This window comes from Xenopus laevis, chromosome 9_10L (genome assembly GCF_017654675.1).
Source record: "Xenopus laevis strain J_2021 chromosome 9_10L, Xenopus_laevis_v10.1, whole genome shotgun sequence".
NCBI lineage: Eukaryota > Metazoa > Chordata > Amphibia > Anura > Pipidae > Xenopus > Xenopus laevis.
The window spans coordinates 33,870,315-33,896,882 of record NC_054387.1 but is presented as its reverse complement, the minus strand read 5'-3'; the positions used below and the strand labels follow the sequence as shown (position 1 = coordinate 33,896,882).

At 40.4% G+C, this 26,568-nt stretch overlaps 1 protein-coding gene across 5 annotated transcripts; it reads left to right on the top strand.

Moving 5' to 3' along the window:
- The first annotated feature begins 333 nt into the window (after positions 1 to 333).
- On the top strand, positions 334 to 22,598 carry engase.L (endo-beta-N-acetylglucosaminidase L homeolog). Of its 5 annotated transcripts, XM_018235139.2 has the most exons (15): positions 3,674 to 4,066; positions 4,255 to 4,507; positions 5,206 to 5,273; positions 7,208 to 7,409; positions 8,175 to 8,323; positions 9,500 to 9,657; positions 9,939 to 10,087; positions 13,440 to 13,599; positions 14,900 to 15,003; positions 15,677 to 15,785; positions 17,245 to 17,435; positions 18,907 to 19,055; positions 19,233 to 19,326; positions 21,018 to 21,132; positions 21,687 to 22,598. In XM_018235139.2, the coding sequence occupies exons 2-15, from the start codon at positions 4,500 to 4,502 to the stop codon at positions 22,098 to 22,100; spliced, it is 2,070 nt and encodes a 689-aa protein (XP_018090628.1). In that variant the 5' UTR covers positions 3,674 to 4,066; positions 4,255 to 4,499; the 3' UTR covers positions 22,101 to 22,598. The 5 variants fall into 5 exon arrangements, with proteins under 5 accessions (XP_041432291.1, XP_018090628.1, XP_018090632.1 ...); XM_041576357.1 differs by lacking the exons at positions 3,674 to 4,066; positions 4,255 to 4,507 and adding an exon at positions 334 to 623; XM_018235143.2 differs by lacking the exon at positions 4,255 to 4,507 and having other exon boundaries at positions 3,814 to 3,986.
- Positions 22,599 to 26,568: the final 3,970 nt, after the last annotated feature.

Here is a 26,568-nt window from a genome sequence, read left to right as displayed (position 1 = left end):
AGGTCTACCTCCCCCAGTCTCCCGATATTGTAAGCAATTGCCCTGAATTTTTAGTTTGCGTGGGCATGCACAGTAATTGTCTGTAAGAAGCATTCAGATAAAAGCATTTGAGGAAGATGAGAGAAGCCAGGCTGGCATTTAGTACCATGTGACTTCAGTGAAGTCACATGACATTCAGTGTCGACTGCAGGTGCCAGATGGTTATAGATGTGAGGGAAGGCAGAGCTTGTTGTTATTATTATTATTATTACGGTACTAGTGTCAGTCAGGCTTTGTCTATCAGCAAAGCAAATACAGAATTAAAACTATTACATTTATGAAATTTACAGAATAAAATGATGTTTCCTCATGGTTAAATGTTCTGTGCTTACACTATTCCTCTTCTATAATTGTTTTTTTTTTTTTTTATGTTTCCCTCCATCCAATTTTATATTCACTGCTTTCTACCTTTCCCTCCCACGCTGTCCCTTCCCCTCCTTTTCCCCCCTCTCAGCCCACGCTCACTCTGCTAGAAGAGGAGAAAGCGCTTGGTGGAGAAGAGGAAGCATTCAGCGAAAACGAAATAACGGGAAGAGGAGAGCGGCAGAAGAGCTAGAGGAGGACGGGCAGCGTGATGCAGAGAGGTCAGTGTGTTCAGCCTCATCATTTATTTATATTGAAACCAGCAAGTGCTTTATAAGGATTTTAGAATAAGCAAGAATACAGCTTACTTAAAAGGATCACAAAATAACACTTGTACGTTACCCTGCCAGTTATAATACATTTGCACAGCCCAGCCCATCATACAGTCCATAGTACTGCTTGTGCGTTATTGAGTATTATTCTGGTTCTTCTCTCTATTTTAACAATTATACTGGTATTTTTTTTTTTAATCTAGAAATAAACAAACGGTTATTTCGCTTTTTGACATATGGGTATCCCAGATTGCATCATATTTATTTCCATCATCTGCCTATTTCTGTGGGAAATTTAATTAAATTAGAATTAAAAGCCAAAACAAGTCTTCCATAAACACTGCTTTCATTTAGTAAATCCAATTAAAGGGGATCTAAATCCTATACAATAAACAGATGTTAATGTACTCAAAGTGCTTCTCTTAGTACTGTTTTTTAATTTGCATAAAATATCAATTTGATAGTTTAAGGGCAGAAACTGCCTTCCCGATGGCTAGAATCTAAATCGCCGACAGGATGGCATTTGGATTGCTTTGTTTTCCGAAGTCGCCTGAAGTTGCCTCACCAGGAGTGATCCTGGCCCCTCTTCCGCCTGAGGCAGCTTGCAGTTGCTGCCGCCCCCTCCTCCGTGTGCTCACCTTTTTGCACCGGAGGCAGAGAGGGCCAGGACGCTAGTGCAGAGAGCATAATTGCGCTCTCTGCATTAGAAAAGACAAATTTCTGGTTTGAAAACCAGAAATTCGGCTCTTAAAGTACCAGGATCAGTATTTTTGCCGCCCCTGGTAACCAGTGGGGCGCTGCCGCCTATGGCGAAATTCTCAGTTCGCCTCATGAGGAAACTTTGGTCGGAAAAGAAAGTGCTCTGAGTGCCTACCTGCCAGTGATTTAAATTCTAGCTGGCGGGAAGGCAGTTCGGGGAGATTGGTCGCCCGAAGAGGAGGCGATTTGTCGCCGGGCGACTAAATCTCCCTGAATCTCCACTTAGACTGCTAATACCAGACTTTTGCTTCCACATCTCTTTCTGAAAGTCAGATAGTCAGCAGCCCTAGGGTTAAATGACTATACAGGAAGTATATAGACAGGGTCTCTGGCTTCTGAAATAGCTTATATCTCAGAAACCACTAAAGATAAAAGCGAAAGGAAATTGAAGCCTCCGTATACTTATTTAAGTAGTTCAAAGGCCATTATAGAACAGTAACAATCTGTTCCCTACTTCTCAGTTCTCACTGTGCACCCATAATCAGCCCCAAAACAATATGGAATAATCCCAGATGTGGCTGGTTCTCTGCATGTAATGGGGAGAGAGAGATCAATTTGAACTTAACTGCAGAGGCAGGTCAAGCTGACAGGGCACTCTAGGCAAAGCAGCACCTCGCCCCCCATGTGCAAGTACACGTGCGGAGGGGGGAGCATACGGTGACCAACATGGGGAGTGGCAGTGAGCAAGAGAGCCCGGACTAAGGGTAGGCAGACAACTCTTCAAAAGCTGCCTGTCCATCGCCGTCCCCCATCATTGCACCCCAGGCCTACCTCTAGTTCCAGCCCATCCTCAGCTGTACCCAAAAAAATAAATCAAATGTCAGACACGGCTGTTCCTCTGCCTGTATGTAAGTGCACAGACAGTCAATGTGGACAAACAGTCAATCTACCCTAATCCATTCCTTGACCTATTTTCACTGACAGGAATGGCGTCAACTTGTGTGGCGAAATAGGGGAACTGATTTGGTGTGGAAACGCAAAAGTATTAACTTTTGCATTAGAATTCGCTTCCTGTATCTGCGCACAAGCCCACACCATGCCTGTACATCAGGGAGTGGATGTGAGCAGATGGTCCCACCAATATATAATGCCTCTCCCTGATTTTACATTTTCCCCAGATTTTAGACTATTTTGTTTTCTGGTCCCCTGAAAAATGTAAATGTATTTATAGGATAATATAGCCCCATTCTGCTATTGTTTATAAAAGCACATAACCTGATACGCCTGTATTGCCCCTGTCTTGATGACACCCCCTGACTGCTTTTCCTGTTTCTAAGTATAACCCTAATTTGGTTACTGTCTCCTTAAATAACTTACCCGTGGCAATCCAGGGGCCCTGAGTCCCTTTTGTGTATGAAAAGTACAGGGAACTGGGAATTACAGCACAGTGCCTCCACCTAGGGAACACTGAGGAACACACCTCAGGGGGATTCAACTAGGCATAATAAAACACACACAGTTTGCAAATGAAACAAATATAAACTTAAATGTATCCATGCCAGTAACAGCTTTTCTGTACTTGACAGTCTTACAGCAACTCGTGCTGGCTCTGTTCAGCTTTCTGGGAGACCCTGTACATTTGGCTCCAAAGTCAGGCACACCCTCTCTCCCAAGGATGCGCTGGGGTGCCCAGCCAATCGGATCGCTCTCCAGCCTGTAACTGGGCTGGATTATGTCACAGGCAGAAAAACAGGGGAAGGATTCCTCTTGTCCCCTACATAAATTTAGAGACAAACAAGGTCGATTTCGACTCAAAAATACATATTTTCATGTGACACCATGGCATTCAGTGCCCTTGTAAGTAGTAGATGATCGTTCTTTGGTTTTTCTTTGATCATCAGCCCTGCATGCCATTCGGCTAAAACTGAAAATGTGTGTTTCAATACTTTTCAGTTGTCAAAAAAGGTTGACTCTGAAAAATCAATGTGAGTGACACGCCTGAAATGGGACTGCTGTCAAAACAAACCCACCAAGACCAATATATTAAAAGGGATTAATATGGGTCTTTTATCAGCCAATGGCACATGAGTAGAAACTTGCCACCTGTTTGGTAAAAATGATTGTCTGGTGCCAATATTATTAATGGGTTAGAAATGGAATAAAATTGGTATTTTTTTTTCAATAAAAGGTGGCAACCCTATTCGTTTGACATTTTTACATGGAGGTCTGGTTGTTATCTTTCTATGTTCATCAGACAATGCACTTTTCATTCAATATCATTATAAGTGGTGACAGGCAGACATGGCCATTTTGCTCACTGTTGGGTGGCACTAAAAGCTGTCTAATATAATCTATATGCAGTCTATTATCATGCCAGGAGATGAAAGCAAATTCCAAGCAGGGTAGCGAATCCTCAGATGAAACCAGGATACAGGCTGGTTTAGAAACAGTTAATCAGTGAACTAGGAGTGGGTTGGCCTTAAAGCTGAGCACACACAAGAGCTAGACATCACTCAAAATCAAGGAGCTCTGCAAAAAGCAGGCACGGATCTGGTGGGGTTTATAACAGGACACAGGAACCGAATGGAAGGAGAGGCAAGGAAATAGCAGAGGGTGAGCCCTGCAGAACTAAAACAACAGAAGGGGGAGGGCCGGGGAGAGGAAGTGCAGCTGCAAAGTGTGAAACCGGAACTGTAAGTACAAGGATAAGAGACAGGCAGCAGTAACCAGAGCAACACATGCAAATTCACTCATAGCTGTGTGCCTGCACTTTTAACTTATACATAGAGTTGCCAACTTTTCTGGAAAAAAATATTGCACTTCCTATATATTTATCTTTTTTCCCCGATTAATAACATTGGAATCATCCATTATCTTACAGTAATTGCACAGTAAATGGGGTTGAAAAACAGACACACTCCCATCACCACTCCCATCAGGATCCTTATTTGCTTATTCACTGTGAAGAGAGGATCCGAACGCAAACTCGTGTATTAATTCAGCAATAGCAGGAATGCCCTGCTGGTGCTGGTTTTCGCTTGTATGCAGGATTTTGTTGTAAAAATGCAAACTTTTATGTTTTTGTGGTGACACCATGTCTGTCGGTGCAGTCGTAAGAAGCAGCAGATGAATAGGTAAGAATAACTGACCATGTATTTTGTATGTAACAATCTGCTGCTCCCTTTTCTGGGCTGGTGAAAAAAAATGACTGAAATGTCATGCCATTGCCAACAATGTAAATTGCTGCAGGGAGCTTATCACATAATAGAGCAAAAATGCCTTGTGATTTACATTGCACAGCATTTTGGACATTATGTCGCCTACACTTATAATAAACATGTATTTTTACAGTTACCAACATATTTTTCAGCCCTGTACAATTATATGGTTCTATACAATGAGCATACATAATTACATACATAGCAACCATTAACTGAGGTGAAGAAGAGCTTACAGTCTCTGCAGAAACAAGCTTACAATCAAAAAGATGGATGGCAGTACAACCCATGTGTCATTGCCCTTAGCAAGCATGATCACAGATGTAGCTGGTGGTATGAGACAGTTAACATATCAAACTATAGCCTGAGGTTTTCTTGACCTTCACACAGATCTACTTCAATTTTCCTAAAGAAAATATCTAAACAAAGCATCCAGCAATATCCAGTAGAGAAAAATGTATTGATGGCATTCATGCTTACAAGAAGCCTTTTTTTTTCAATTGACGCTATTGTATTGTTTAAAATTGCACTGGTTGTCCTTCAATATTTTTTTGTACTTGGTGATAACTCAGTTCTGCTTCGCTGGTCTAACTAACTTATGTCTCTTCTCCCAGCTCAACACCGTTGGCAAATATGAAGGTTTACAAGGAAGTGATTAGAGATGACATTGTTCCCCTCTCAGGTGAGAAATGACACACAACAGATATAAAATGAACTTTTTAATGAAAATGTTAATTAACGATTATACATATCATTTTGGATATAAATATTTTGGAAGCTTCATATATTTCCTGTTAATCATAAAAAAACACTGCCTCCTGCCAAAGGTACATGAGTTTTATTGATCAGTAGAAGCTGGAGGGCCACTAACCCATATGTGGTATTGGATAATGTCATGTTCATCCATGTGAGTAGGTGACACTTTAGCTGTCATGGAACTACTGCATTGTCAAGGTTGAAGTGTTTCACCCAATAGTATAACTCTTCTGGGCTCCCCCTACCAGGTCCCTTAATAGAGGGATCAAACTCAGGCTTCCCACGGCCACAGCGTCTGCTTCCTCTATAATTACTGAGTGAACCTACAGCTACGTCAAGGATGAAGGCAGTTGTAATTTTGTGACTAGTAGAAAAAATGAAAGCCAGTGGAAAAGTTGCTTAGGGTTAGGCATGCTATCACATACTAAAAGTTAACTTAAAGGTGACCAAACTAGTACTGCTTCTATTCAAGGCTTAAAGGGGTTGTTCACCTTTGCTTTAACTTTTAGTATGATGTAGAGAGTGATATTCTGATTATTGATGCACCGAATCCAGGATTTGGTTCGGGATTTGGCCTTTTTCAGCAGGATTCGGATTCGGCCGAATCCTTCTGCCCAGCCGAACCAAATCCGAATCCTAATTTGCATATGCAAATTAGGGACAGGGAGGGAAGTTGAGTGACTTTTTGTCAGAAAACAAGGAAGTAAAAAAAGTTTTATGCTTTCCACCCCTAATTTGCATATGCAAATTAGGATTCGGTTCGGTATTCGGCTGAATCTTTCATGAAGGAATCGGGGGTTCAGCCGAATCAAAAAGGTGGATTCGGTGCATCCCTAATTCTGATACAATTTGCAATTGGTTTTAATGTTCTATTATTTGCAGTTTCAGTAATCTGATTGCTAGGGTCCAAATTACCCTAGTAACCACGCACTGATTCGAATAAGAGACTGGAATATTAGTAGGAAAGGACCTGCATAGACAGATGAGTGATTAAAAGTAACAGTACCAATATATTTGTGACACACAGGGCTGATGACCGTTTTTTTCCACCTGAACTTTCTACGCAGGTGGAAAACAGGTGCAGTTCCTTTTGTTTCTACTTACCAGTGGTGTAACTACCAGGGGTGCAAAGGGAGCTATGGCACCTGGGTCCACATCCCCTTGGGGCCCACCGGAGCCAGTATAATGGTTATCGTGGGTGGCTGGGCAGGGAGAGGTTTTACACCACATGCGATTCATAAGGGGGCCCATGTGCCCATCCTGTACCAGGTCCCGCCGGTGAGTAGTTACGACAGGGATTCTTAAAACTGCATGATAGACCTAGGTTTCTCTTGTATGCAGGATTTTGGTGCAAAAATGCAAACTTTATTTATTTATTTATGTTTTTGTGGTGATGCCATATCTGTCAGTGTACTCGTAAAGAGCAGCAGATGAATGTATTTTGTATGTAACAATCTGCTTCTCCCTTTTCTACCTTTCAGATAGAATGTACCCATACAGTAGTGTGCACTGAGCATACACCTCTGTTATTTTGAAATGAGTTGTTCTCTTGCTAACAATACATAAAGTACTTTAAATAGACTGCATAACAAATGTCCCGTTTCTTTATGAACACCAGTGGTGTTCTGCAAAAGTAGAATAAGGAGATAAAAGAAGGCTGACGCAGAGTAAACCTACCCAAAGGAGTAGTACATTATAAAAAATATATAGAAGCCAGGAGTCGCATTTGACATTATTCTTTTGCATAATAAACTAGAAGTTGATTATGTGATGACATGATCAGTTATACTGCATGGGCAAAGTAAGGTAAATTGGTTTTAACATTTTACATTGTTCCTTTAATGGCTCAATCCATTTTAGCAAGACACCATGACAGAAATACGTCAGAGCCAATAAGCTTCTTTCTCTCTAACCTGGAGGAGCTCTTTTCCTGGAAACCAACCAATCAGGATGCATTTAATGTTGCTGTTGTTCCTGTTGCCAAGCGACATCCACCAATTGAAAGCCAGAGGCCTAAAACCCTTGTTTGTCATGATATGATGGGAGGTTACCTTGATGACAGGTAAAAAAAGAGGTTGTTCTGTTATATGCCATTTTGTGTTTGTAGGGTTGGTAGGCTGGGACAGATTCTAGCAATAAGTGGTTGTTTTCAAGGATGGGTTGTGGTAAGAAATGAGGACTAGACTTACTTAGAGCCCCATACACAAAGCACACAGGTCTAGTCCTTGTGCAGTGTAATATACATTATGCACCTTGTGGCATAAGGCTAGAGCTCAGCACTGACATGCACAAAGGAGCCATATCCATATGCAACTTGCTCTTATAAAGAATATACAAACCAGGGATCCACCTGTGCTGCCTATTACCCACCTCTCTTTTATGCTGCCCATTCGAGTGCAGGAGTTCACACGTAAAAAAAGAAGTAGTACTTTGTATTGGGAGTAAACTCCAAAGGAAAATATGATTTTAGCACTTTTCAACTGTTCCCTTTAAAATAAGTCCTTAAATGTGCATCCTAGCATGTACAGACACATGTTGTATTACCTGCTCATTAGTTTATTGTGAAAAACCTCTGGCAACCACTTTATAGAAGAACAAAAACCTCCTCTGGCTCATGAGGAAGGAAAGGATTATATTTTTATAGTACTGGAAATGTCCACTCAATGTACTCTACATTAATCATAACCAATAATAACAAAGTTAAACATTTGCTCTGTGTTTGAGGATGCTTTTGAACATAAGATATAGTGCATTCATAGCATTACTAATAATGCATTAACATATTAAGATCTGCCTGTCTCTTAGCCATGTCTCCATTGTTCCACAGATTTATTCAAGGTTCAGGTGCACAGCAGCCATATGTATTCTATCACTGGCAGCACATTGATATCTTTGTGTACTTCAGTCATCATATGTTTACTCTTCCGCCTGTCTGTTGGACCAACGCAGCTCACAAACATGGGGTGTGCGTCCTTGGTAAGCATTTGTACTCCAAAATACATTTAGAACCATTCTAAGGAATGTAAGGAATGCAAGGAAGCCATGCAACATACAATGCCTATAGTAATTCTCCAACCAACTTCATATTAGCTATCCTTTCTATGCTTCATTCATACATTGCACCCAGATGACACTTATGTCAGACAATACACTTTCCAAGTTTAACTCTTTCTTCCCTTTATAATGTGAAGTTGCAGCACATTCCTGCAAAGCTTCTGTACATCTATCCCTAACTCCACTGCTGCTCTGTGGCACAACAAGCCTCATGACCTAGCAGTTTCTCTTGAAACTCCAAGTAATCTAATATTAATTCAAAATCTCCATTAAAATTTGAGAAATCATCTGTGAACAAAATTGTTGCTTGTTGAATAAAGGTTCCCATACAAGAGCAGATATAAGCTGCTGACAGATTGGCAGCAACTTATTGGGCCTTGTATGGGGCCCTCTGACCCATACATCCCGTCAGATCGAGGACCACATTGATGACCACGTTGATGTGGTCCTCAATCTGCCTGCCCATACGCTTAATGTTGTGATCCAACCGTTGGACCCCAGGGCCCACCATTGGATCAACCTCAAAGTGAGCATATCGGGGAAAGATCCACTTGTTTGGCAAAAAAAAAGGTTGCCAAATGATCAGATCTCTACATGTATGGCCACCTTAAGGGTCTGGTTTCGTTCAAATAAATCTTGTATATGATAAATCTCTATGCTAATGTAACTTCATAAGCAGTAACAGCCTATGTTATGCCACTGGCAGCTTGCATATTAGCTGGTGGGCAGGAAACCAAGGGGTTTTGTTACCCTCAGTAGCCAAGATTTATCGTTGGTGACCAAACGTTCCATGTGCCATTGCCCTTAAAAGAAGTTTTCCCTTCTGTATTCCTTTTTATGTATTTTTGATAGAGAATGTGTGACTTACTGAAGCAGACATGAGATGAAGGTACCCCACCATAAACCAACATTTTATAAAATCTTATAAAAAGAAAGGGTTATGAAAGGAAATGAATTTCATCAAATATTTGTGGGAATAAAAAAACATTTTTTCATAAACACATGCTATTCATCCACTAACACCAAATAACGTTTTCATATGGGAAGTAGTCAGTTTATTGTACATTTCTAATGCGTATGCTCTTCTTTACACCTCAGGCACCTTTATCACAGAATGGGATAATGGAGCAAAGATGTGCGAGTCTTTTCTGGCTGGCGAAGAATCTACATATCATGCAGTTGCAGATCAGATGGTTCGACTGGCAGAGTACTATAAGTTTGATGGATGGTTAATTAACATTGAAAATGTTCTGAGCGTGAGTAGCAGTCTATCCAACTCCATTTTCAGAGATCATAAATATTCTCACTAGTGATGGGCAAATAAATTTGCAAAACGGCCACGGAAATTCACTGTTTCGTGAATTTTCCGGCGTTTCGCGAAATTCGCAAATTTTTCGGCAAAGTGAAACCTCGCAAATTCGCCCATCACTAATTCTCACCATTCATTCTGCATGTCCTTACTCCTTGTCTGTTCCCACTTTAGTTACAGGTTATTTAAAAGGTATTTATATGTTAACTATTTGAGATATTTCCCCAGCCTGTTGCAGTGTCCAACATGTTGCTGTTCCTGACTTACCTGAAAGAGCAACTACACAAGCGTATCCCTGGGGGAATGGTCTTGTGGTATGATAGCATAATCCATGAGGGCGAGCTGAAGTGGCAAAATGAACTCAATGACAAAAACAGGTGTGTGTATGCCAAAGAGCTGTACATAATTTAAATAATCCTCACCAGAGGTAGGGAGTAAAACTTTTTGGAACCGTTTAAAAGGCTGCTCCAGAAGAGTAAGTATGGTTTTGTTATTCAGGGCTGAACGGAGTTGTGAACATTAACAAGGTTAAGCAGCAAGTGTAGTGGATACTTCTAACCTATATTTTTGTAATAGCCAGGCTAAAAAGGAAAAACATCAATTGTTTGGCAACATTTGTGCTTAAATAGATTTTTTTTACACACTTTATAATTTTTCCAAGAAGTCAATTGAAATTAAAACGAGTCTTGTAATGCACCCCAAGGATCAATGGCCTGCTGAACAAGGAACACACCAGAAATCAGATAGATAATAATTTGAGATCATATATAGACTATTTTCTATAAATGGGGGGACCCATAAGGTAAAATTCCCCTACTGGTTCAGGAAGTCCTGGTTATGTAAACTTTGCCCCTGGGAGGGAAGTTTTTTTTTATAAATGGGGGCTGTTCACCTTTTAATTAACTTTTAGTATGATGTAGTAGATATTTAGCAATTTTCTATTTATTTATTCAGTTATTTATTCAGCAGCTCTCTAGTTATTTCAGCAATCTGGTTGCTAGCGATCATGCATTGATTTGAATAAGAGACTGGAATCTGAATAGGAGAGGCCTGAATAGAAAGATGAAATAACAATACATTTGTAGCCTTACAGAGCATTTGTTTTTAGATGGGGGTCAGTGATTCCCATTTGACAGCTGGAAAGAGTCAGAAGAAGAGGCAAATAATTCAAAAACAAGAAAAAAATGAAGGCCAATTGAAACGTTGCTTAGAATTAGCTATTATAAAAAATAGAGTTAACTTAAAGGTGAACAGCCCCTTTAATTGGCCCAGGGATTTTATGACAAGTTTCTGTCTATAGTTCCTGTCTATAGATCCGGACCACTAGTTAAACTTACCAAGTCTGATTTCTGACATGGTGCCAAGGCATGCTGATACTGAGGGGCATATTTATTATGCTGTGTAAAATTAGCCACAAAGGTGTAAAAAGCTTTGTAAAATAAATGGTGAATTCATCAAGGTATGTGTAATTTTACGACAGATTTGCCTCCATTATCTTACATTGCTTCTGGAGGGTCACTCTGAAGAAGAAAAGCATACAAATTTTATGCTGGTTTTTTTTTTACTCGGCAAAGCCTGGCATATTGTCCTGCAGTTTTTTTTACACAGCATAATAAATATGCCCCTAAATGTCACTACTTCATATGTGACTTGTCATCACTATCCCTTCCCCCTATCATCACCGTGTGGGCCTAGGTAAGAAAGGGAGTGGTTAATGTTATGGTGCTTTACTATGGGTTAGCCAGAAACTGGTTTTGGCCCGGGACAAGGTTGCATACATTTAATGTTTAGTAAATCCACTTTGAATTAGTTTGGCTTTCCTCTAACGCCAGAAAATCCCTTGACTTTTAAAATGGATTAAATTGGGATTTTATGTTGTTCACCTTTGAGATAACTTTTTTAGTATGACGTAGAGAGTAATAGTCTGAGACAATTTGCAATTTGTTTTAATTTTTTATTATTTAAGGTTTTTAAGTTAGTTAGCTTTTTATTTAGCAGCTCTTCATTTTGCATTTAAAGCAATCTGGTTGTTAGGATCCAAATTACCCTAGTAACCATGCATTGATTTAAACAAGAGAATGAAATATGAATAGGAGAGGGCCTGAATAGAAAGACCAGTAATAAAAATTAGCAATAACAAAACATTGTAGCCTTACAGAACATTTGAAGGGGGTCAGCGACGCACATTTGAAAGCTGCAAAGAGTCCGAAGAAAAGGGCAAATAACTATAAAACTATAAAAAAAAAATATATAATGGAAACCAATTGAAATCAAAGTTGCTTAGAATTGGCCATTCTATAACATACTTAAAATTACCTAAAAGGTGAACCACCCCTTTAATTAAGCTCTATACTAGAGGGCATCTGGAAGTTTCTAATTGTAAATTGTATATAATTGTAAACAATTTGAAAACTGTAGTCCATGCATCTGATTTCCGTATATCTTTAATCATAGCCAGAGGGACATGCCCCGGTTCCAAAGGCAGTCAACACACAGAAATTATATCAAAAGATAAATGTCCCAAAGCTTATTTTCAGTAAAAATAAATTATTTATTAGTATTCACATTAAAAAGTTTGATACATACTGACCCCACATGGCCCACCTTACGCATTTCGTACCCTCCGGAGATGACTACCAGAGGGTTCGAAACGCGTAAGGTGGGCCATGTGGGGTCAGTATGTATCAAACTTTTTATTGTGAATACTAATAAATAATTTATTTTTACTGAAAATAAGCCTTGGGACATTTATCTTTTGATAGATTTTTTCCCTGACATGGATATTTTAGACAATGCTGTGTACAATGTGGAAAGCATGTACATTGTTTCCAAAAAGCTGGCCATATGAGCGGAACTCTCCTTGATATGCCTACCTTGAGATGGGCTATATCGGACTGATCTGGTCATGGGCCCTAGGACCCAACAGACAGATCTCGATGACAGAAATAAAGGAGGTCAGGGCGAGGACTGCATCAATGAGCCAAATGTCGTCCTCTCTCTGATGGGATTTTTAATCCTGACCAATTAATATTTAGCCAAATTTCAGCCAGATAATGATCGGGGAAGCCCATCAGAGGGCACCCAACATGGGCCAATAAGCTGCCGATATTGTCTGTCAGCAACTTATATCAGCCCGTGAATGCTCACCTTTAGTGCTGGTTTATTTATTTTTTAAAAAAAAACGTAAACATCCCCGGAAGCACCATTAAATCAATTATTTAAAAATGAAAAGGCAATGCCACAACCTCTGCTATGCCTTGAGACGGTTGACCAAGTGAGGAGGGCATTATTAAATAAGTGAACAAGAGATGCGTGGTAACTCTAAAGGAACTGAATGCCATTGTATACTACAGAGCTTATCTGTTATCTACTGTGTATCCTGTGCTTTTTCAGCTTTGAATGGCTGCCCCCATGGCTACACAGCAGCTTGTTTATATAAACTATAGTAGTGTTTCTGAAGCAACCACACCAGTTTTAACAGTGCAGCACAACAGTACATTATACTGTAATTATTTTAGGTTTTGGTGTTACTGTTCCGTTAATAAAACAATATTTTGCAATTTCAAAGTTATGTATATTTGAATTTCAGTGTGTAAAGAATACTTATGCAAGGCAATCTATAATTTAACCTGAAGACAAACAAGTAATCAAGCCCTAAATTCTTTACCCTCTTCTTTTCAATAAAGTTGAATTCTATTGTTTTACTGTATGCATGTCCCAACTCCACAGAAACTTTTTTGATGTCTGCGATGGAATATTCACAAACTACAACTGGACGGAGGAGCATTTGCAACGCATGACAGAGGAACCTCGAAGGACAGACATATACGTCGGAGTGGATATATTTGCCCGAGGGGAGGTGGTAGGAGGAAAGTTTGATACAGTTAAGGTAGGTTGTCCCATGTAATGGTTCCTCTACACTAACTTCAAAAGCTAATGAAAATATTACACTCCAGCATGAGTTTGTGGCCTATTTACATATCAGCCTTTGAAGTGTTGGTCTTAAAGGACTGGTTTGACTTTACAGCTTTCAAATGGGGGTCACTGACAATTCTAAAAAATAAATGTTTTGTAAGGCTACAAATTTATTGTTACTGACTATTCAGACCTCTCCTATTCATGTTCCAGTCTCTTATTCAAATCAATGCATGGTTGCTACGGTACTATGGACCCTAGCAACCAGATTGCTGAAATGGCAAACTGGAGAGCTGCTGAATAAAAAAACAAATAACTTAAAAACTGCAAATATTAGAAAATGAAATCCAATTACAAATTGTCTCAGAATATCACTTTCGACATCATACTACGGGGCAAATTCACTAACCTCCGAATTCGCCAGCGACGGCTTCGCTCACATCGCAACACTTTGCCAGGACAACACTAATTCAATAAAATCCGAAGTTGCGTCCATGGCGCCAAATGCTGGCGAAGTTGCACTAGCGTTACTGTGCCAAGCGAAGCGAAGTTTCGCTAGCGTAGCCTAATTTGTATACGGCAGGAAGTTAAAGTTGAATGGACGTATATGTTGCAGCAAAGACATTACACTACACAAGGCCAGGAAACCTTAATAAAATAAAATAAAGTTGTTATATTGCACTACACATGAGCCCAGTGTATAGTTTATGTGCTATATGTTAAAAAATGTAGGGGGGAAGCCGGTTACCCCCAAAAAAAATTACGCTATTTTTCAGCCTCTCACCCTGAAAAAGGAAAAGACGCTAGCATTTTTTGGGACTATTTTCAACAATTTTTTGAGGAATTCCTATCTACTCTATTGCACTTCGCCTGGTCTGAGGTGGCGAGGGCAAGTCTGGCGCAAGAGGTAACGTTCAGTAAAATCTGAATCTTAGTGAATTTGTGTAGTTACATCTATTCGCCAGAGCACAAATTCGCCAGGCGTAGTACCGCTAGAGTCCTTCGCTAGCGAAGTTAGGCCAGCAACCGTTAGTAAATCGGCGAAGTACTGAAATGATATAACGTTGGCAAATTTTCACCCACGCATTAATCACTTCGCCCTTTAGTAAATTTGCCCCTAAAAGTTAATTTAATGGGGAACAACCCCTTTAAATGTGACACATTATTCTTAAAAGTGTTGCCTCTCTTACATAAAGGGCTTTGTGTAATTTCTTCTGTTCATGTTCCTGTCAAATCCTCTGACTCCAGACTTGTCATTGTGTTTTTTCCATTAGTCACTGGAGATGATTCGACAGTATGGCCTCTCCGCTGCCCTTTTTGCTCCTGGTTGGGTGTATGAGTGTTTGGAGAAAGAGCAATTCCTTCAGAATCAAGACAAGTAAGAATTGTGCATGAAATGCGTGCAGGATACCTTCACATTATTTTCCATAAAACAGATTTATAGCCAGTGGAACACCTCTCCTAATTTGCATCTCCCTGTTTTCCAGGATGAAGACGTGCAAATTTAGTTATTAGTCAAAACTGAGCTTGGCTTAAACCTTTTTCTGTAATAGGTTTGAAATTGCTGATAAGAAAGAAAACTGTAAAAACTGCAAAGGGACACATTTAGGGAATATTTATGTTGGTTAGAGGTGATATGACATTATCTTATATTAAACCATTGCACTAAACATCATCCCCAAATTAAGTTCAAGCAGGAGTGCCCATACTTTTCTAATGTCTACTTTTAGTGATGTTGTGCCATTAGGATCTAAAGCCATAAAAGCATTCTGTTCCATTGAAAATATCACTTAATTATTGATTGATGGACAATTATATGTTGCTATAATTAACAAACCACAATTTCTTATGTGACCGTAACATAAAAAATAACTGAATGAGAAACAAGAAATAAGAGGGTTATTTAGAGAAGCTGTTGACAGTGTCTTAAGATCTACTGCTCACCAGCTACTTATAGATCCCAATCTACCTTTTGGGCACCCTTGGTTTAATGGATCCAGTGTTTGTTTTGGTTATACAATTCATTTGCATGTGTCTCCTCTACTCTTCAGGTTCTGGTCTCTTCTGGAGAGTCAGCTTCCCATTCATAGTCTCTGCCTCCTGCCCATATGCTCCTCTTTTTGTCTTGGCTATGGAAAGAAAAGATATTCCTTTGGCGAGGTAAGTTTCACAGAGAACAGCATCTTTCTGTGGGCATGAATGCTAAATTGGTCTAATAATAAAGTAGAGTTGTCACTATGATATAAATTCAAAAGCCTCTCGGGGGGGGGGGGGTTTAAATGTTTGTTTGAGTTTCAAGGAAATGTAAACCCTGAGATCAATTGTTATTTTCTAGGTTATTATACATTTTTACCCTTCTAATATTATCAAGCTGAAACAACAGCAACACCTTCTGGTCAGTTCTGACTAATCTAAGCAGAGCAAACATCAGAAGAGTTTAATCCTCTTCTGAAATTCTCTTTGGGCAGTTTGGGAAGGGAAGTGGCATTGGTTGTCTGGTCTCAATTTCATTTTACAGGAGTGGGATCTTTTATCCAGAATGCTTGGGACCTGACCTATTCCAAATAAGGGCTTTTTACGTAATTTGTGTCTCCATGCTTTGTCTGCTTAAAAAAACCCATAATGCTGTAAGATCTGATGAGCACACACTGTGAATATACTTTTCACCATTGTGTAGTCTAAATGTAATTACAGTAATCCAGGCAGTTTATGGGTTATACTTGCCTTTCTTTGCATGTGGTTGAGCACAGCGATGATTTAAACCCTTTTACACAAGGTAAATGTAACGGTTTGAATTAAGTTCAACTAAATACTATGGAACTATATACTTTAGGGCAATGACACGTGGAGTTGTCGTCCATGTTAAAAATGCGCTACCGCAGGCGACAAATCTCCCAAAAATGTCATGCTTTTCACTAACCTTAGAAGGGCTATAAGTAAATTACATTACTCGTGGCAGTTTTGGCATAATTGTGGGGGAAATGCCTTCTGGTTCTAATGTTAGTGAAGGGGATGTCATTTACAGGAGACTGTCGCCCACGGTAGCGAAGATTTAAACTGGGGAGACAAACCATACCACGTACCACTTGGCCTTACCCCACAATTTGGTAATCCAGAAAACTCCCTTTAAAACAATGGCAAACATTTTCTGAGTTTTTTGTAGCTCAGGTATTTAGTAGCTCTTATGGTAACCAAGGAAAACAATCGTGATAATGTGCATTTTTTTCAGTACCCAGCCATGGAGTGACTGCTTTGGTTATCCTCTGTCTTTAGACTGTGGAGCGGATATAAAAATCCATACATTTGTGCTTTAAAACTCAGGGGATCTGATGCCCCCAATGAATACAGTGCTGTCTGTGTTCAGCGGCACTGTATTTATAATGGGGGAAGGTTGAGGGAAAGCACAATGTGCTTCTTTCAGATGCAGTTGCTTTTGCACCCCATAGAGCTCTCGTGTCCATGTGTCAGTACATGCCTCCTCTAATTATCAGGTGAAAACACTGTTATTCTGTGGTATTTTCATATATTGTTTTTCCCAGAGGAAGAGGGTTTCATGTGTGCTGAGCATGTGGTCATTCTCCATTTTGACACTGAAGCTTAACTAACTGATATGTTTTAGGAAGAAGATTCTGGTCCATGGTTTAATCTAAGTGCTCAAGAAGTGCAGCCCATATTTTCAGAGGTGCAGCCCAAAGATGGAAAGGGTGGCAGGGTGAAATCCCAGATCTGCCAGGAGGTTGCTTGGCATGGAGGTAGTTCCCTACTTATTGAGGGTTCCTTGCCATCTGGCATTGATGGAGTCACGGTAAGGTAAGTGTCTGGTACGGCATACATTGCTGCAAAACAGTTGGAAAAATAGAAATCATAACATCCCTGGGGCACCACAAAGACATAGAAGGCAGAGAACCGGGACTGTGGTCTCGAATATTAATCTAAGCACTATTTCTTCTCTCTGGTTACTAAAATTTACAGGAGGCAGTGGATTTTTGTTTTTTAGGCCATCATAGCTCTCTACAATTTAGGGCTTAGATTAATATTCAAGACCACAGTCCCGGTTCTCTGCCTTCTATGTCTTTGCGGTGTCCCAGGGATAAGAAGTAACTTAGGCAGTAGATTTGGGACAACTCCACCTTTCTCCTTTTCCATTTTCCTATTTCAATTCACGAACCGGAGTATTGTTTTTTAGTATTTATCCTAATTAATGCGGTTACCTTAATTAATTTATAATCAATGTACCTGAGTCATATTTAATTATTGACTTAGCACTGGAAAGCACTTTAACCTTTATTAATTAATTTCAAGTCCAATTTGGATGTGGGTATAATAATCATTCATCAAATAACACAGAAGGGAAATAAATCCCCACCAGGGAATTCTAGTGGTTTCTAATTGATTCTACTGTGGGCAAAATCATTTATTGATTTTTTAAAAAAACTCTTTAAGTCTATTTAATGGAATGAATTTCATTGCACTGCACTTTATCTCCAATCAACTCTAATCGTTTAATTTTCATTAACTTATAATTAATTCTTTAGCACTGCACTTTATAATTTATGCGATTGGTCTAACGACAATCAGAGGGATTGCACTTAAATATACTAAGTCTTTAATTAACAGGTATGAAATTGTTTATATAAGGAACTGCCAAGTAAGATTGTTTAAGCGGGGTACTTTCTCTTTCTCGTTGGCTCTTAATAACAATATTATTGCACACGGCCCCGTCTCCAAATATTGTTGCTAATGCTAGAGAGAGGCTAAAGCTAATCATACACTGCCAGATCCGCTTTTCAAACTTGTCCCATAGGTACCTGGACAAATTTCAGAAATCTGTCATGGAAGCAGTTGGGGAAGACCCATCTATGGGCTGCTGACTTGGTCTAAAGAGGCAGAATCGGCAGATTACATCTACCCATGTATGGCTAGCTTTGCGTATATCTGGCTGGTTTTGCAACTGCTCATAGCTACACTGTAAGGTACACAGAGGCATACACATTTGACAAACATGCACAAAATAAGGTGATTATTGCTCAATGTATCAATGAATTTTCTGGAGCAATAAACCCTTGTCTACACTGGGTGCCTTCAGACGATTACCACTTTACAGTTGTCATGCTGTGCTCCCACCCAAAATTCACCACATTTGCAATTGCCCTTAGTCTATCTTGTACAGTGGAAACATATGCTAGAAATATTTATATTTGGATAGTTCATCTATAGGCAGTAAACTTTTTTTGTACTTAGAATGCCTCTTCCTTACCTTTATTGTTTGGATTGATTTTAGGTTGTTCTCTCTGCATGTACCTGCCCCACCCAAGCTCCTGCTTGCCTTGGTTTATAAGATGGAGAACTCCTCAAATGTTGCAGTGTCGCTGGAGCTCAGCACTCAAGATGCCAAGTCCTGTAATGTGGATAGCATTAATGCACTGTCTGGTAAGAAAATGGAACTGGTTTCTATACATGTATGTTGTAAATGATAAAACAGGAGAGTGACAATGTGAGGGTGCATTCGCTTACTGGCGATACTGACAGATATAAGAAGGAATGACAGTTTTAAGGGTAAGGTGTAAATAATATTCTTAATCTAATGGCTTTTCTGTTTCCCTTCAGTTGAGAGCATGGTGCAAACGTTACAACCACTAACAGAGCCTCCATTGCCTGTAGCAGAGACACAGCAGAATCACAAGCATGGCTGGGAGCAAAGGTGAGTGCAATAATGTACTTATTGGAAATTATCTTATTTAAAAAGCAGTATTCTCTCTTTCCCTTTAAAAGGCTAAAATGAAAAATGAAGTCACAGCAGGGGGAGGGTGGTTACAATTGCTTACCCGAGACCCTAGGTTGGTGCTCCTGTTTATTAAAACTGCACCAGTCCAAAGTACTACTGTAAGAGCACCATGTTGCAATCTTCATCCAGTTCTTGGATCCTCTCAGACGTGCTTCCTCTAAGCAGGGGCCTGTGGGGTGACCTGTGATTTTGGGTCCCAAGGTGGGGCCAGAATTTTTTTTTTAACGGATGGCCTGCAGAGTTGAGCCAATGCTTTAGGCTAGTGACACGTGGTGCATTCTCTCTGCTGGTGCAAATATGTTGGCGGAGAAAACATGATCTGCTACCATTAGACCCAGGTCTGCAAATGCAGATGACAAGCAGACACGGGGAAGACTTTGGTGTAAAAATGCAAAGGCAGAAATGCAAATACATATTATAGCCAAGCTTTTAATGTATTATAAGTGCTTAACTAATTTTAAAGAGTATGATGTAGAAAGTGATATTCTGAGAAAATGTAAGGAACACTCACCCTGGTGGTCTAGTGGGCCAGCGGGGACACCCACTGCGCCTTTGGCTGTGACGCCTGCCGCGTGGTACTTCTTCTGCTTAATGCCAGTATGACTAGGGGGCGCCCGGCACGCACTTCCGGGTTTTACGTGCCGTCATCACGCCTGGTGGTGCTAAATTCAAATAGTGAATGGGGCTTTGAGCTCAAACTCATTGCCCATTGTTAGGTCTAACTTGTTAGTTCATGGGTGCGATTTTGTCCTGTTTGATTCCTGTTTTGACCCTTGCCTGCCTGCCTATTCTGAACTCTGCCAAATCTGGCCCTTGCCTGCCTGACTACTCTGATTCTACCGGTATTGACCCATGCCTGCCTGACTATTCGTTGAACACTGCCTGTACCGACCCCGGCCTGATTGACATTGCTTGAACTTTGCCTGAACCGACCACTGCCTGTCTGACCCTGCTTGTACTCTGCCTGCACCAACCCCAGCCTGCCTGACTACGCTTTTCATCTATTCACTGAACTGGTGCCTTCCGTCCAAAACTTCGGTAACGACCGTGCCCCTTTGCCTGTCCAGAACTCTTGCTTTGCTCCTCTCTTATTAAGACCTGGTGGAATCTGAGTAGCTGAGGACTCCTTCCGAGGCCAAAGGCAGCTGCTACAGGTGGATGCAGAGCCGTGACCAGGGAGCTTAGCACTTGTTCTGGATTTAGGGAGCCGATTGTGACAGAAAATTTGCAATTGTTGTTTTGATTTTTTATTATTTGTTCTTTAGATGTGGTCAGAAGAAAAAGGTAAATAATTGGAAAAAAAAAATTACAGCAATCTGGTCCAAATGACTCTAGCAGCCTTGCACTGATTTGAATATGAGGCTGGATTATGAATAGGAGAGGCCCTGAAAAGAAATATGAGTAATTAAAAATAGCAACAACAATACATTTGTAGACTACAGAGCATTTGTTTTTGCCAACAAAGGGAAGCACAGCATTGTGTATGTGCTTGAACAGTTCCAAAGCCATGAAGCTTTATGTGTCAGACTTACTGTGCATGAGTCCTTTCTCTTGTTGGGTCTGGGATAACATTTGCTTATTAACAATACTGCTGTTTTTCTTTTTAGGTATTATGAGGTCCATCTGAGTGACTGCTACATAAACAGTTTGTCCATGCGATTTTCCCAACTGACACCCCAAGAAGAAGAGGAAACATTTACCTGTCGCATAGGAGAGATCAGGGTAATATACAAGTTCTTTTTGTATCCCAGTTCTAATTTTCTCGCTACCCTTAAGGTGGCCATAGACACACCGATAATATCGTACGAAACAAACTTTCAATATTCGGTGCGTGTATGGTGGGAGACGAGCTGACCAATATTTACAGAAGACTCGGATATCGGTCGGCTCGTGGATCGGGCTGGATGGAAAATTTTTATTGGGTGCCTTTGAAGACACCTGAACATCGCCCATTGTTAGTGCTGAATCGTCAGACACAGGTTGAATTCTATTGTTTCTACATGTGTATCTGACGATTCAGCTGTACGCGTTTTTATTGAAACTCACAATCTTTCCTGGAAAGATCGTAATTGTAACGTCTATGGCCACCTTTAGGCCTCAATTTTCCTTTATTAGCCTCTTATTTTATCTGTGAGGATACTGATTTCAATATTTGTATGTGTGTGTGTATTGCCTGTTACTGTGCACTGATATATTTCACATTTTGTACAGTTATACAAAAACATATATATCAGACGCATGTACATATTGACAAAAACTCTTGGTTCATGTTTCAGGTCTTGGATTTCTCTCATCCTCCCTCATTACCTGTTCAGCCCACAGACCTTTCACTTTCTCATGTACGCTGGCTCCAAAATGAAGAGACCAACCAGCTCTTTGTCAGTCTTACTTTGCATTGGTCTCACTCGATGGAGAACATCCGCCATTTCCGTGTATTCTGCCGTGGTGTGACCTGCCGTCTTCCTCCACCTTCTCGTCCTCCTCCACCTTCTCGTCCTCATTTACTTGGCTTGGCACATGCCTGTGTGTACCGGGTTGTGGACCTAGAAGTACCAGATCCTTGCCCCTCTTCTCATGGACAGATAGAGTTTGCTGTTCAGCCTATCAGCAAGGAAGGGTTTGAACCTGTACCACCTTTGTGGGGGCAGCTGGTTCTAGACTATGTGAAAGAAACACAAACTGAGGTGTGATTGTATAGCTAGAGTGGCACATTCTGTTAAATCTGGGTAACTATTTGTTACATCTAGACAATCAGGCAAGTCAGGCCACGCATCATTACTTATTCCATTCCATAGCGTAGTATGTTTAAGCGGTTCTGTAATAGTAACATTTGGTGGGAAGGTAATGATCAGATCAAACAATCCTAAATTTATTCAGTCTTTAATGGAACTCATCAGTGTAGGGTTTCTGATCAGCCCAGGGAAAGCCAATGAATTGGTTCCACATGAACAGCATATTTCTCACGAGGAAAGCAGAGGCAGCAAACAAAGCTATGGGGTAAAATGCTTACTTTATTCCATCAAAAGTGAATACTTTCATGGAAAAGGAGTCTTCCTTTTTAGGATTTTTACTGTTTTGCATACAGGTGAAGTGGGTCTTTCTTCACCGCTTTGTGCTTTCCTTAAAGGGATACTGCCATGGGAAAACATGTTTTTTTTTTTCAAATAGTGCTGCTCCAGCAGACTTCTGCACTGAAATCCATTTTTCAAAAGAGCAAACAGATTTTGTTATATTCAATTTTGAAATCTGACATGGGGCTAGACATATTGTGAGTTTCCCAGCTGCCCCAGTCATGTGACTTGTGTTCTGATAAACTTCAGTCACTCTTTACTGCTGTACTACAAGTTGGAGTGAAATCACCCCTTCCCCCCCCCCCATCAGCAGCCTAACACCAGAATAATGGGAAGGTAACCAGATAACAGCTCCCTAACAGAAGATAACAGCTCCCTCGTACATCTAAGAACAACACTCATTAGTAAAAGCCAAGTCCCACTGAGACTGATTCAGTTACATTAAGTAGGAAAATTAACAGCCTGCCAGAAAGTAGTTCCATCCTAAAGTGCAGGCACAAGTCACATGACTGGGGCAGCTGGGAGACTGACAATATGTCTAGCCCCATGTCAGATTTCAAAATTGAATATAAAAAAATCTGTTTGCTCTTTTGAAAAATGGATTTCAGTGCAGAAGTCTGCTGGATTAGCACTATTAACTGATGCATTTTGAAAAAAAACATGTTTTCCCATGACAGTATCCCTTTAAAGGGGAATCTTCCGGCGCTTCGGTAATCTTCATTAAGTAAGCGATGTATTGTCGCATGCGCAGTTGGAGCAGTCTTCCGCTTCGTGATAACTGCGCATGCACGAAAGTGACGAAAATTAACAAAGTGCCGGAAGAAGACCGGAAGATTACTGAAGCACTGGAAGATGGCGCCTGTGAGCTCTGTTCTGCTGATAATTACAGGCTATGGGGCATTTACAGGTGTTAACACCTGTGTGTGGGGGGCAGCAGGGAGGGGGGACTACGAAGGGTAGGGGGTAGGGATTTTTATTAGTTGGGGGGTTGAATTCTCCTTAAAGGGCTAAACTACATGAGAGATATTGGTCAGATTTTGTGGGTCAGATTTTGTCTAACCCACTCTTGTCATGCAACAGCATGAGATTTTGTAGGATCCTATGCAATGTTATCTCCACAGCTGTAATGTAAAGCTGGCCATACACTATAAGATCCACTCGTTTGGCGGCATCGCCAGACAAGCGGAGCTTTTCCCGATCTGCCCACCAACGGTAGGGCTATATTGGGTTAGTGATAGGTTAGTGATGTGCGAGTCGAGAATTTCTCGAAGCCGAAGTCTATAAATTCCGGAAGCCGGCAGTATTAGGTCGCACACATTTCGTTTAGGGGTCAGCCCGCACATCACTAGTTCACATCCATCAGGCCCATCGTGTTGGATGGCAAGTGTTTCATGTAGTTTTCACATCAGATTTTTGTATCAATCCCATTATATTTTGAGCCATGTGACTTGGATGTCGGATGATTTCTATCATTCCGACACCATATTACAAAAGCTCCCGTGTAGTTTAGCCTTAACAAAGATTCAAAGCCTCCTTTATATGAAGCCATAACATTTTTCAGGAAACCTCTAAGCCTTTGGCAGCCATCATAAGTAAATGAATATGATCCATAAATCTCAACAGAATTCATCACAAGTGTATAAGACATGATATTCTCATTAACCTAAAAAGGTTTGCACTGCTACCTCTGCAGTATTTACCTCTATGTCTTAAAGGGGAATTAACATTTATATATAAATATCAGAGACACAGCTAGCCTTTGTGGCCTTGTCTAACTCCGGCCCTGCGAGTATTGCACATCTAGACCCAGGGTGAGTGCATGGAGATGGATTAGGTTGTGGCTGAGTGGGTGGGCTACCAGGGGTTGGGTTGATGGGGAACGGGAGGATTTAATACCTCTTGGCCCAGCTCTGATGCAAACTAGTGGAAATCATTTTCACATATATGTGTTAATATTTGTTGTGGGTTTTTTTTTGAGCTATAAATGATGTAGTCTCTAAAGGTATAGGAGCCATTATCTGGAAACCTGTTATCTAGAAAGCTCTGAATTACGAGAAGGCCTTCTCCAATAAACTCAATTTATTCAAATAATTCAAATTTTTTTTACAAAAAATGTATTTTCTTTTTCTCTGTAAAAACTAAAGAGCTGCTGAATAAAAAGCTAAATAAGTCAATAACCACAAATAATAAAAAAAAAAATTAAAACCAATTGCAAATTGTCTCCGAATATCATTCTATACATCATACTAACAGTTTATTTAAAGGTGAACAACCCCTTTAAATAATTTTTCTGTAAACTTAAAGTATGGAGATCCACATTACAGAAAAAAACCCTTATCCAGAAATCCTAATTTCCTGAGCATTCTGGATAACAGGTCCTACACCTGTATCACCTTATATTTCACTGCCTGTTATAAGTGAGTTTGCTTATGATATTTCATACCTGGGGTATCAAAACTAGGCTATGAAGCCGCTACCATTTTCAGTATCTTAGCATTTTAAATCCACTTCCCCCTCCCCGGGATTAAGAATTGAACTGCTTCAGGAAATGTATTAGTCAAGGGTTTTTTTTTTTGCAATTGCCTTTTTATCTTTTTCTAACATTTGTATTGTGTGCGTATTTAACAAATGGTTAATAAAAAGTTTGCCAGAGGGGATAAATATGTCAGTAAAAATCATTGTGTTATGGCGAAGAATATTGATTTAACAGTTTTCTCTTAAACTTCAGTTTTGCCATACACCAGGGCTAGGGGTCGGCAGAAGAGGAATGTGCCTAGGGCACTAATGTGAAGGAGGCACCAGGAAGCCACATGGGAGGGGCGAGGTGGCCGGCCAGGCAAGTTAGGGTGCCGTCTTGGGTTGCCACCTTTTCTGGAAAAAAATACCGGCCTTCCTTTATATTTATCTTTTTTCCCATATTAATAACATTGGGATCAACCATCGTCAGGCTTGGCCCAGCTCTGCCATAGTGGTGAACCATGTGGGGTCAGTATGTATCTGTTTTTTAATATGTGAGTACTAATAAACAAATTGTTTTTACTGGATTCAAGCCTTGGGACATATATCTTTTGATAAAAATATTTCAAGCTCTGCCATACACTGACATGCAAATGCTGCATTCACTGATATGTGATGATAATACAAGCTTATACACACAGTGGCGTAAATACCGGGGGAGCAGGGGGTGCAATTGGGCCAGGGCCCGCACCCCCTCAGGGCCCCCCGGCAGTTCGCATGCCACTGGATTCCGGCCGAAAATAGCGTACGGCGGGGGCCCGTCCCCCTCTAGTTACTTTACTGTATACACACTTTTATAACATTCATGTACAGCTTCCAAAAATTAATATATAAAAAAAAACAACAGTGCTGGACCCCCTTACGCAACCTGGCCGATCGCAACGGCTATCACACCTTCACTGAAGTGTGAATTGTCGCCAGCGACTGCTTTGCACATCACACCACTTTGTCAGGTGCACATTCGCTACCACTACACTAATTCACTAATATGCAAAGTTGGGCCCTGGGTGCCGAACACTGGCGACTTTTCACTAGCGTTACTTAGGCAGTGCAAGCATTTCATAGCGAAGATGTGCTAGCGCCAGTTTGTACCTAGAGAAAATACGATAATGATCTTGCACTTAGGTCAATTTACATACGGCCTGTAATTTAAAGTTATACGGACGTCTTTATTATAAATGTTGGTGCAAATGATTGAAGTTACCAATTTTTATTACAAATGTCCAGGGAACCTTAATAAAGTTAATATAATTCCCTACACATGAGCCCACTGTAAGTCGCCAGCATTTTATGAACTTTAATGCATTTTTGGCTCACAGGATATGATGTAAGTGACAGAAGTTTTAGGAAGATCTAGCTGCTTTATAGCACTTTGCCTGGTCTGAGGTGGCAAAAGAGGTAACGTTATGTAAAATCCACACTTTAGTGAATATGCAGAGTAATGACCATTCACCAGAGAGAAAAGTCCCCTGGCGATAGAGTGCAAACGAATGCTGGTGATGGTCTCTGTCGCTAGCGAATTGACGCCTGCGCCTGTTAGTGAATTGGCGATGTCCCTGTGGATGTGATT